The sequence below is a fragment of the Ceratosolen solmsi genome, unplaced genomic scaffold (genome assembly GCF_000503995.2).
Source record: "Ceratosolen solmsi marchali unplaced genomic scaffold, CerSol_1.0 scaffold10, whole genome shotgun sequence".
In the NCBI taxonomy this organism is placed as follows: Eukaryota; Metazoa; Arthropoda; class Insecta; order Hymenoptera; family Agaonidae; genus Ceratosolen; species Ceratosolen solmsi.
The window spans coordinates 5,488,835-5,503,009 of record NW_011948412.1 but is presented as its reverse complement, the minus strand read 5'-3'; the positions used below and the strand labels follow the sequence as shown (position 1 = coordinate 5,503,009).

At 26.8% G+C, this 14,175-nt stretch overlaps 1 protein-coding gene across 6 annotated transcripts in view; it reads left to right on the top strand.

The window, feature by feature from the left end:
• Positions 1-14,175, top strand: part of LOC105368208 (hyperpolarization activated cyclic nucleotide gated potassium channel Ih) — an 89,328-nt gene that overhangs the window by 56,327 nt on the left and 18,826 nt on the right. For 4 of the 6 annotated variants that reach the window (XM_011507218.1, XM_011507210.1, XM_011507201.1 and 1 more), the window contains exon 5: positions 204-347. In XM_011507218.1, the coding sequence (XP_011505520.1) occupies positions 204-347 (144 nt within the window). Of the gene's footprint in view, positions 1-203; positions 348-6,047; positions 6,123-14,175 lie in introns of all 6 variants that reach the window. The other 2 variants (XM_011507184.1, XM_011507177.1) reach the window with 1 other exon arrangement.

Sequence of the window (14,175 nt, the reverse complement as noted above, 5' to 3'; positions counted from 1 at the left end):
ATTTCATTAAATTGTGACGTTTGCTGGACTAATATTCCATTGACGATTTATCCGACAGAGTACGCGTTATTATTTCAAGAATGCCTATTAAGAAACGCACGCTTCTCATCGACTAACACTGCACAAAGTTAAGAGTAGCCAATCATGAAAAACAGATAAATAATTCAGAAGAATGGATAAATGAACGTGGCATTTGGCATTAGTTTCAGGATTTCAGCGAGTCTTTCCAGATTCTGCATGCTGGTCGTGCCCTCAGGATTCTTAGGCTAGCGAAACTCCTATCACTCGTTAGGTTACTCCGATTGTCGAGACTGGTGCGATACGTGTCACAATGGGAAGAGGTCTATGTAAGTATCCACATATATTTACCATACATTGACAACAACACAGTCCGAGTCTTTATATTTATTACGTAAGCACATATGTATGCATACGAACAGAAACGCGAGCGCGCTCGCGTACCTATATGTATGTACTTATATGCATGTGTATATATATATATATATATATATATTATATATATACACACATGCATATAGGTACATGTATTTATAAATATTACATTCATGTACAATTTATATATTGTAATAATTTAATAAGTTTATACGTTATTATTGCTACGTTAATAAGTAGTGCCACTTGAAAAAGAAGATAATAGAAGAAAATTACTATTAAAAGCTGTTGCATATTTCAAAAGTGAAACAATGTATGAAATGTACGATTAAGATAAATATTATTAATATTATTTGTTTTGAATTGATTAATTAGATTATGAAAAAGTTAAATAAATTAAGTCTGCGAGTATACAAATAATAATAATGTTTTAAACTAGTAAATAGATCGCACTGAAAAATTTTTTTCACGCGCTAAATATACATCTATAAAAAATATTAATTTTTATTGAAAAATTAGAAATTATTATTCAATATATATATATATATTATCAGTACAATCGAAATTTTTATACGGAAATATTTAAAAAAAAATAATTAATCATATCTTTTGTAAATTCAGTGGATAAAACAATACGAAATCTTTAACCATTGAATAAGCACTCGATATATACCTATAATATTGTATATTTTATTAACAATCAATTCATTTTATTATATACGCATATGTAAAATGACCTTGTTAATTTACTTGAATGATAATATTTTAGAGTCAATTAAAATTATTTGGAGCAGCTTCGAAAATTTAACTATATTGTTCTTTTACATTAAACGTTTAATAAATACATTAAATTAAGGCGTTTGAATTAGTCATGAAACTATGTAGGAAATATAAATTGTTTTAATTTATATTATCATCTGAATGATTTATTAAAATGCTCGCTAATTACACATTTAAAAATCAGTACATATGAAATAACCTTTTTTTTTTTTTTTTTTTTTTCTAATAAATTTCTAGATCCTCTTTTTATAAGAGTGAATGTTTAAAATAATTTTTACTTCTTCTTTTATCTTTTTCAACAGAATAATGAATAATATTCACTATTATTTTATATAAACAACAAGATTTTATAGTATCACGTTCGTCATGAAAACTCGCGACATTTATAATGATAATGGTTATGGTACACAAAAAGTATAGAAAATATTCCGTATTTATTATGTAGAAAAAAACTAAATTCTAATTAAAATGTTAAATGCCGTACATTGAAATTTTCTTTATTGGAGTATAAAAAGTATTCAATTTAATTAGTTTTTTTTATTAGTTTATCTGTGATAATACATCTATGTATAGATTAAAATAATCGATGTAGATGTGATTTGGAATAAATTTAAAAAGAAGTCAATTGTTAATGTAACTACATGAGCACGAAAAGTATTTAAAATACAATTAATAATATAATTACAATATTTATATAACAATGTGCTAACTAGACGGATGTTTGTCATATTTTAAGATAATATTCTAAAGTCTTATTTTATAAAAATAGTATTTAAATACGTATAAAAAAAATATGGTTATTTCTTATTTTCATTAATTCACACAATGTAAGTAATACATTAGTTTATAATTTAATCTCAGATATTTAAAAAATTATTTAATAATTTTATGTGCCAATATCTAGTCAATAAACTAGTAAATTACATTTTTTTTTTAAGTATCAAATAATCACAATTTATATACTTTTAACGTGATTGAAATGCATTATATTAGGCATAAATTAAAATAATTTCACCGAATAATAAATGACTGTTATCTATTATAAAAATTTGACATATCATATAGTTAAAACTTACATAAAATAAAGTTAGATAAAAAGTGCTATGAATAATGAATAAATAAAAAGTACAAAAATATCAAGAGAGTGATGAATAAAAAATTGGACGAAAATTATTAAAATATAGCGCGAAAATAAAAGAAAAAAGGTATTCTATCTAATATTTCAAGAAGTATTGAACGAAATAACATCGACATTAAATGCTTAAACAATGTGAATAAACACCTAGGAAACCTTCCTCCCAACGCCGTAGGCATTACTCCGCGAAAGTCGCACGCTAATCATAAATACTTTAGGCTTTCGGCGCGGTGTCGCCTTAATTTCGCCTAATTTAACACTACTTGTGTTGCGAAGAGCTGATGTTAAGAAACATAAGTCGGGATCGGATGAGGCACGTCTTCATAGAGAAAAGTGGGCTTTAAATGACAAGTGCACTATCAATTTAGTTTTATAAATCAGCTAAAGCCACATAAAAGTTCAAATTAATTAAATACGTCGAATCGTTAAATTTACGATAGTTAAATAAAACAACTTTCAATAATTATAATATTATTAATAATGAATGATGTTCCATGAATCACGAATACAGAATTTACGCGCGAATTTAAAAAATTTTTTTTTATTTTGGCTTTTGCTTACATCATTTATTACACAACGAATTGCTGTTTATAATGCTATTTAAAGAAAAATTATGTGAATAGGTTATATTAAACATTTTCTATTTTAAATTTAATATCAATATTTTGTCCCGATAAATTGATTACATTGAAAGTCATATAAATATAGTTTTTAAAATTTTTTCGAAGAATATTGTTCGATTTTCACCTCTATTCTCTAGTTAATCAATGTACCACTAGTCTATCGATAATTATTCTCTAATAAAAAGAAAGTCGGTAAAAATTACAATAACATAAAAATATAAAAGCAAATTTTAATATTCAGGAAATCTTTAAGATGTAATATATTTATGAAATTTCTGTCATATAATCAAGTAAAGTAAATTGAAAATGTTTATAACATATAAATATTTAAAAGTATAATTAATATCCAAATTTAATATTAAAAAAAAAAAAGAAAGAAAAATTATACTGCACAATACTGATGTTCATTCGTATGAACGAGCCATATAAATTTGTATCATTTACTTGTTACAGCAAGTAAAATGAAAAAAAAGTCTTTATAATGTTATAAAATTTATGCGATTTTATTTAAAATAGTGTTTTTTTATTATCACGTATAAAGTTTCATATTAAATCAAATTTATTTAAGGCTATTAAAGAATGTTAGTTCAATAGTTAATCAAATTAACCTTAAAAAAAAAAAAAAAAAAAAAAAAAAAAAAAAAAAAATTCTAGTTATTTTCGTTGTTTGTGACATAAAGAGCGCAGAATATTTAAAAGACAAATGAATTTTGTTATTCAAATTACAATAGCGTTCGTTACATTGTTTCTACTATGTGATCTGTTTATTTATAATCTCACCAGAATAAATGTGTAAACTAATTGCATCCTTATGTGGCATAAAATATGGCTCGGTATAAAAGAGAATAAGATGATCACCTCTACTTCTTTCAATCAAACGTGATAGAATATAAACGTAAAAATGCGAGTCATTCAGCATTTTGTTTACACTTATAAACAGAAATGCTATTATTACATGTGAGCGCGTAATCAGTGGAAACAAGCATAATTAGGGAAAAAAAAAAAAAAAAAATATATATTCATTGCATGCAAATGTATTGTTCGAATAGAATTAATTCTATGTATTTTCCTTTTTGTCATATTCTATTATACGACAACGATCGCCGCTCGATTCAATTTTTCCATTCAACTGCGCGCGACGCAACCAAATGCAATAAAATGTTGCCTCATCTTGGTCATCGCTGTGCCAATTTAGGCAATTGCAGACACTGTCAATTTTCTCGAATCTTCAAACATTTCCATGTGTATGATATTTATTACACGTCCGCATCCTCGCTACTAATTAACAAATTTAGTTCGATTTTGAGACTATGAGGTTGAAAATTGAATTTCATACGTAAAATACAATATTATTATTAGTATAAATGGCAAATAAATTGATAGACTATTTATGTTAACGCATGATTGAAATTTTTTTCTTTTCTTTTTTTCATTCGTATCTTTATAAAATTACAGTGCTTATTGATTGTTTGATTTTTTAAAATTGCAGTTACGCATATCATTCGAAACTTATAATACGTATTTGAATTGAAATTAATGTATTCATCCGTGCAAGCCATTCATTCACTTATAATCTTAAAACTTTGTAGAAATCAATTATTCGATTAAAATATCATCAATGCATAATCCAAAATTTTCAATATACCCATAAAAATAAGATAACAACGATAAAAGATAATAAACGTAATTCATATACTTCTTGAAAGCATTAGAAATAGAAAAGCCAAAGTCATGTCATGTTTTATTGTAAGATTGTACCTATTTGTATTTCGTCTCACTCTGATATTTTCATCTTTTTTCTTCCATTTCTCTAATTTCTCTAAACTATTATGTCTCATATATACATGATAATTAGTGCTTTAGGAAGAGACTCGATTTATCTTTAAGTAGGCATATAGCACAAGAATATATATAAATTTTTTTTTTTTTTTTTTGCTTTACCTGTAAAGTATGAAAGTATTAAATATAATTGGAGTATAATGCCATACGGATGGAATAAATATTGATATTGTTATTTAAATATACCACCTATATAAAGCTTTAAAGATAATTTCTTTTGTCTATGATTTTATTTATTTAGTTTTTTTTTTTTTTTTTTTTTTTTTTTAAGGTTAATTTGATTAACTATTGAAATATTTAAAGATTCCTTCCTAAAATGAGAGATTTCGAAGAATAAAAATAGAAAAAAATTGAATTTGTTAGAATATATATTGAAGATCGGTATAACTGGTCATTCTACCGAAAAGTTCGAAATATTCGGAACATCCGAAGAATTTATTCAGAATAATAATAAATTGACAGATTAAAATTTTTCATATTTTGAATGCAACTATCGAGAAGTTTCTACATATATTCCATTAAAATGAAATAAAAAATGAAAAAGTAAAAAGGCAAGCTTAAAGGATATTAACAAGCACGTCGATTAATAATTCAAAAAAACAACGTTAAAAAAAAAAAGACTTATTGACTTTTAAAGACGATAATATCTTATTGTTGAAAGACTTGGATGAAAAAAAAAAAAAAAAAAAAAAAAAAAAAAAAGCGAACGCCTGTGTAAAGAAAATACCGCGAGATAAAAATAACGCGCGCAGTAGAAAATTTTGATTTTGGCTAAACAAACGGCTCTAATGCGAACGAGTGGATGATACGTTTGTCGGTATCGTAGAATATTCTTACATCGTGCTTAAAAAGCTCTAATAATTGCAAAACGTGTCTTGAATTTACATTACACCAACGAGCGAATTCAATGAACCTTGTCAATGGCCGCGCGACATCCATATTAACGAAACGTGCTAGTTAGAATTCAACGCATAAGCCAGCAAGCAAAATTGACAAATTAAGAGGAGCAGATAATAGATGTGTGATAGCCAAGATAAAAAGAAAGCCTCTCATTGATCCGATCCCGTGTCCTCCTTCCCCCGGCCCCAAACAGACCCACAACAACCCATCCCACATTAATTTAAAATCAAAATCACAACCAAAACCACAACCAAAACCACAACCAATACCAATACCAAAACCAATACCAAAACCAATATCTAAAACCAACACAATTAACATAAAGGATGAGATATGTACTGGGTCTTTGCGAACACGTATTCCAAATGGGTTTGCAGATCCCCCTTTACCAACAGCCGGAGAGGCACTACGAGCGTCGGGCTACACCGCCCCAACCAGACCGAACCAGCAAGGTGTGCCTGCCATATGATATACCCACGCAATAGCCAGAGGCCCGCTAAAAAAGGCCCGCACTTTTGTTCTCTTGAATATGAAAGCGTTCGTTAACTCAAACTTAATGTTTCTACGTATATACGCTAGATCTTTTTTTTTCTTCTTCTTTTTCCCAAGCCAATATTTCATTTTTTTTTTTTTTTTTTTTTTTTTTTTTTTTTTTTTTTTTTCTTTCTTATTTTTTTTAATCTTTATTTTTGACTTTTTCTTTAATTAATTATTAATTATTAATTATTAATAATTGTGGTTTTTTGACACACTAGACAGAGTTGCATATAGTTTGTCGTTTCAGTCTCAAGTAACAAGTTTCTCATAACCTTACTAAATATCTTAGTCCTTCCTGGAGAGCAGAACTGATCACAAGCTGACAATTTCACTTTTATCTTATTGTACTGTTTATTATGATATGTTCGGCATCTGATCGACCTGACGCGAACTGGCCACATTTCCTTACATCGATTGCCTTATATTGACTCGTATGTATTGTTATTGTATAGTAGTTTGGATTGAACTTAAAGTCAGACAAGTCGTCGCTGAGAAAAGCCATACACTTATTATAGGTGGCTACAATGACCAACGATCAGGGATAATGTGATCGAATAATGTCAAAAGTTTGGACTTTTTCAACTACATTGCTATTTAAATATATTTAAATATTTGTTCGTTATTGTGTCGCAAATAGTACAAAGTATTACAAATCGTAGATTTTTGTTAGCAAGCTTTATTGACTCAATGATTGCAAACGAAACAATGTAATGAAAAATTACAACACTCGAATCGATGCAATTTAATTAAGTGTTTAAGTTCCAATTTAAAAATTACGATTTCAGTTAAAATTACAACGCTTTATTACTCGGTATTATACGCTGAATACATATACTCGCGCGCGCGCACGCACACACACACAAACACAAACACAAACACAAACACGCACGCACGCACATAGAGAGAGAGAGAGAGAGAGAGAGAGAGAGAGAGAAAGGGGAAAGGGGGAGGAGACGCCCACGCAAACGTAAGTACGCACGCACGCATACGCACGCAGACAACAACACCGACATACAACACGCAGACGTCTATAACGCGTTCGTGTTTCTCATCGACTTATACTATTAAATGACATTTGTCTCGCTATTAGTATGTCCCGCAATCCTGCATCTCTCGTCGAATGCATCTGCCAAATGCATCCTAGCGAACGACGGCTTCCTACATACACGCGTGCGCGTGTAAACAGGCGTTCACACGCACACCGTAAGTTATACGTAAATCATCGGTAAAACAAAAGAAAAAGTCGTAATAACCATATGTGCTTTGATCAGATCTGCTGCCAAGCAAATGCAACCAAATAAACATCCCCGTCATGTAACATGGAGCTGTCGAATAAAGATTAATAATTTTGCTTCTTTTTTTATCATTTGTGTTACAAGAATCATCTTCACCGTTATTCTTGGCTTCATTAGAGAAAGGAAATTAATCGAAGGTAAAACATCGTTCGTCTTATTGTTGTATTATCGAAATGTGCAAGATAATTGGCTGTAACAACTAGACTATATCAAAACAAAAGGCCAGCAAATTGTAGATGAGGCAATACATACAATGTTGTAAATGTAAATTGCGAAATTTATCTTGAGCATCATCCCTATTGATTAGAGACTACTCGACATTTTGTGATAAAAACATGATATTGATAGAGGAATTAAACTGCATATTAGAATGAGCCATGGTAAATTAATCCAATTAAATTTATTGTCAATTTACATAAATGTAATGTAATGTGAATTACGAACTTTACTTTTACATTAATGAGAACGAAACAATGTGACGAATAGATGAAATTACAGTTTAGTTTGCTATTATAATACGTGTTTAGAGAGCATTTATTATCTATTATGTTGAATCGACCTCATTGATTTCAGACATATTCCTTTTAAAAATTTTATTCCTTAATTTTTAGTTGCTTAATTAAATTCAAATTAAATACAATGTGAATAAGATGAAAAGATCCATGTTCCATGCGGTAGCTATAATCCTGATTGTCATTGTATTCTTGGGAACGATTTCTGTTATGTTTCCGTGCCTTGACATGTTCGCCGGACTACCATTACATTAGAGTATATGATTTTTATGACTATTTACTTATATATTTGCTAATTAGCAATATCATAGCCATCATAGCAAACACATATATGTGTGTGCGCGCGTATATGTGTGTGTGTGTGTGTGTGTGTTTGTGTGTTTGTGTGTTTGTGTGTGTGCGCGCGTGCGTGTGCGTGCGTGTGCGTGTGTGTATGTGTGTGCATGCGTATGCCACGTGTTTTAAAAGTCATATACTAAATGATTCGTTCGACTTTAGGTTCTTAGGCGAGTGTGTTCCATCGTATTATATATTAGATCTCGTGTAATGATATGATGTGATCCCGTTTCACGTGAAATATCACAATAGTAACGAAATATTGCAGTTGCTCGATCAGCTGTCAATTAACCATTGACAGCTGACTGCCTATCAATCACCTACTATGTTTTCCCGTGATTGGTTAAAAAATAAAAGATTAAGCACACCAGTTATTGTGATCATTGTCGACATTCGGTACTTTAATTAATCCGAAATAAACGTAATTAATAGCGACCATAATAATCGCCTTTAATCTATTGATATTTAACGTGGAACGTGAAGAAATATTATTTTTATTAGCGATAAATTGGTTGATCTGTGATTATTACTAACCGTAGGTCTGCCTGTGAGTGTTAGGTATATAACCGCCCGAATTTTGCCCGTATTTTTCATATTGGGTTTTTTTTTTTTTTTTTTTTTTTTTTTTTTTTAAGTTACTGTTCATTTCTTAATTACATTATGTACCTGTGTTTATGAATCTATATTTTGTTATATCTCTTCATTGTTAACGAGTTGTCCCTTTTAACGATCCTCTTTCTTCATTCCCCAATGTCCCTTCGTATTTTGTTTCCACGTGTGTTACTATTCCCAGGTATAATACGAAGTAAATTGTAGAAAAAAAGTGATAGTAAGTACTTATGGTTGTCTAGTAATTTATACAGCAATTGTATAGAATTAATGATTGATTGTACAACGAATAGTGCATTGTTCTAGTGGAAAAACGTGTCTTTACACTTATGGGATCCCTTGCAGCTACCATTAGTCCAATGTCATATTGTGTACTTCAAATAAAATTACCTATTGCCTGCTTGACTTATTTTATGTTATTTATAGTTGCAATTTTTTTTGTTGGTTTTTTTTTTTTTTTTTTTTTTTTTTATTTGTTGTAAATCAAAACGATTTTCAAATATCGAACGTCTGCTTTATAAATTTATCGCGGAGGTAACTTTTATTTATCTATTCTCTTCGGTGTTGGAATTTTTTTTTTTTGTTCTCATGAATCGGATAAGAAATTACATGATGTAAGAAGAATAATAATGATAAAAAAAATTACAATAAAATAATAACGTGTTAGATAACAAACAGAAATTGCAAAAAAAAAAAAAAAAATAAATAAAAAAACGAGAAAACAACGGCACTGTCTCCTTCTTTATATTCGTTAATTTCATTCGCACACTTCTATCTAAATCCACCCGATCTGTTTTTTTCCATCTTCACTTCCATTACTGACTTTTTCACTTTGTCATTTATAACTTTCATCTTTTCTAAATATCATTTTAATTTTTATTTGACACTGCAACTCATTTTGCTTACTATCACCACTATTTGAGATAGGCTTCTTTAAAACTATTTTGATATTTTTTCTGAAAAAAATTTTCACTCTTTAATGTCTTTCACCCTTTCAAAATACATAAAAATATAAATTACTTTCTTTTCATTTCTTTATTTGTTGTTTTCTTTTTGTTTTTGTTTTTTTTTTTTTTTTTTTTTTTGTACGTGGTGCTTCATTTTTCCTGCACATCTTATTCATCACATTAGCAGAAAATAAACTATTATCTATATGTGTATTGTTATAATTTTATTATACAACACTATAAAGAGCCTTAAATAAAATGACTCTTACAGGAAAATGGGTTATAAGTGACAATGTTAAATACAAAAGTACTCTTAGATATTTTAGAATCTTCTTATGAGAATAAATATTTCTTATGCATATATGATATATATTGTATCTGTGTATATATATATATATATATATATATATATATACGTTAGAATTAATTTTAATTACTAATTTCTTGGAGATTTAGTTGAACGAATTAATTAAGTAAATTTTTAAACGAAAAAATTAACGAATAAATAACATTTCAAATTTTGAAGTCTTAATGAGCTTGTAGGGTATTAATTTTAGTTAATATTTAGTCCTAAGACTATAAATCTGGATGCTTTACACCATAGGTGATCGGTTGATTTAAGTCCACGTAAGAAAAACTCTATTTTATAGCAATAATCTAGAAGTGCATGTGATATTTATTATATTAGGAGTAAAATAAATTCAAAATTTTCATTAAATTATTATCATAATTATTATAAATTACTTAGTGGTCATAATGACAATAAACAATCAGTAATCTCAAATATTTTTCAAAAATAAGGAAAAATATTCACAATACACTTAAGATATCGAATATTATCAATATATATGTATATATATTTCGAATTATATGTAAATTCATTCTTTTTAAAGCATATCGTCTAATTTCAAATAAAACATGTATTATTTTTGAAAAAAATTTTATTCTAATCGTTTATTCCGATAAATTTAAAGACTTTCAAATAATAAAATATTTTCAAGAATTTTTACATTTCAAATATCAATCAAATAATAAAATATTTTCAAGAATTTTTACATTTCAAATATCTTTCTTCTACGTTATTGCATTTAGTTTTGCAACATTAATATTACGGAAGTTTCTTCAATACCTCAATTCTTTGACAGATAATAAACAATTTGGAATTAGAATTCTTAGCATTATAAAAAAATTTCATGTCAATGTTATTAATGAGAGTGTTTGAAAGACGTACCAGAAGCGTTTTCGATTTATCTTAGTTTTGTCGACGAATGCGTAGCTAAAAAATTCGAATCGACCAGGCACGAATGCAGTTTTATAAAAGTACCTTTAGAATTTGGGTGCGATCCATGTCCCCGTTCCTATACGGAATAACAAATTTCGCTCTGGCGATTTTGCATAAATTAGTGTGCGAGAATTTCTTGTACCTTTGTGCTGAGGTCACGTGCTCGATAGATATATTATATGTTGATTCGTGAAATCGATAATCAACAATTTTTCGCTATTCAACTTTCGAAAAAAATTAAACATTATTTTAACCTCTATTGTTATATACATATATTGTTATATATATATATATATATATATATATATATATATATATATATATATATTAGATTTTTATGAGCCTATACAAAAGTTTTAATCGACAATTTAAAAATATTCAAGAAAAAAAAATGAATAACGTACTTTAATACTTAAATGAAGAATTCTATTTATTTAATACAAATTTTATATTAAAATTTAGGGCTATTTATTTATTTCCGATAATTTCAATTTAACATCTCGACATTTTATAATTTATAAAAAATGCATAATACATGATCCTTTTCTTATTAATATTTCGAATATTATTGTCGATAAAAAAATAATGAATATTTAGATTGAAAAATAATTTATTGTATATAAATTTTTAATGTCACATAGTTACTTAAAAATGTAATCTATTTTTATGTTCTATTTCATTTAACAATCATACATACCAATAAATATTACGTGCAAATTGATATTTCAAAACACATTAATATTTATTACACAAGTATCGAAATACTCATAAAATGTTAAGAATGTACATGATATCAATATTACATAACATTAATTATTCATTTAGATATTCGGTAGTAATTATAACAGTAATATATACATTAATCGTGCGATGTAATCATATTCCAAATAAGCAGTATCTCATGATTTTTTTTTTAGTCAGCTTTCATCGAATCCTTCGAACTCCTTATATTGACAATAATAACATATTTCTTCGGAAAATTTTTATAATTAATTCCTCTACTTTCCTCTCAAAATAGAATTTGTGGAATGAAATTAATGACGTAATAGAAATTTTGTTTTTTAACGGGAAAATACTGTAATCTGCCGTTAGAAACTTATTAAAAAGACTTACTAAAAAATTAATTTATATTTACGTAAATGTTGAATAAAATGCAAAATCGACAAAAAATATAATATTTTGATGTGATAATAGGCATTCTGTTAACTAATAGCAATGTATAATATGTAAAACCAATGAATATTAATAAAAATAAGATAAAAAATTGATAGCCATAATAATTAATTGGAATTTTGAATTAATATATTTGAAATTTTGCTACACATGTTTCTATACAATAACATTCTCTTAATGTTTAATTTTTGTCCATTAAAATTCAAACATTTGCAAATTTGTGAGCATTCTTTCTTTGATCATTCGATTATATAAAATATCACGTTTTAGAAAGTACAACAAAAATGCCATGAAATAATCTATACCAAAAAAAAACTGAATATTATTGAAGTGATAAAACCTAGATAATGAATTATTAAATATTTAATTATATTGGTAGATCCAATTCATAAGTATCAATTATACGAAATAAAATGCAATAAATACAACAAATTTGTAATAAAAATTAAAAATGAATAATAAATAATTTTATAATGAAATTGTAATTAAATTAACAGACATAAGTTAACATATTATAATTGAAAAAATGTCTGTTTGCGTGTGAGATGTATAAATATTTATATTAGTCTTTGCACGTATATATTTTATTGTTTTTCCTTTCGAGTTAAGAATCTGTTGCGTCAAATCTCGTGGATAAACATGAAATTTATCTATATTTTTTCGATTAATTAACGATAAAATAGTAATATCAATGTATTGGTTTTTTTTTTTTTGTAAATAAATATTAAACTATTATTGAGGAACATATTTTTAATATACATAATATATTTTCCATATTGTGTATAAGAAATTTGGAGATTATTATTTATTAAATAAAAATTAATTTAAGGAATAATTTTTGTTTTTGATTCTATATTTTTATAAATTTATTTATCGATAATAAGTAAAAAAAAGTCTTCATCAATTAAATCTATGGGATTTGATGTTCTATGATTTGACACATTTTGCTACTTTTTGTAATTTTTATTTATAATAAATATTTGCATCAGATTTTGTAACAAGGATATCTGAATAAGATTTTATAGTTTCAACTGTTGAATATTAGTCGTCATATTGTTGGTTCAGTGATTCTTAGTATTTTGAACGCTTAGACCGTTGATACCATTGTTTGTGGTCGTAAAAATGTTCAAATTATACAAATGTTCTTTTAAGTCCAATAAATGTTGTTAATTATTTATTTATTTATTTATTTATTTATCTATAATCATATATCTGAGGAATAAAACAGGTGCGTAAATTATATAACGGTTATATTGTACTTATGTTTCCGTTTTGAACAAATATTTGTATTACCAAACCTTGCATGCTAAAAATATATCCTTTTTTTAATGTATAATCATTGTCGATATGTACTTATAGCATAATTGTAAAATATTAAGAAAGATAATGGATATATACATATATATATATATTTTATTTTTTTTCCTACGCGTTATCCCTTCTCAGAATTATTTGAATATTTTGATATGATCACATTAAAAATATAATCTGTAAAAGTAACAATGTGATATATTTTAATAAAAAAAATTACTTCATAAAACAGATGTAACAATAACTATCAGAATTATATTACTTTATTATGCCTAATTTATAATTAATTAATAATTAATGTATACAATTACATTTTTACGTATTATGAATACAAGTACAATAGGCTAATGATTATGTGCAAGTTGACCAAGACTATACTTAACATTTTATTCTTTTCATTCTTCTTCTCTTAGCGATAAATTTATTTTAATTTATAGAGACGCTTTTCTCATCAACGATCTCATAAATGTCTTATAATTCAAAAAGAATTGAGTACATTTAGT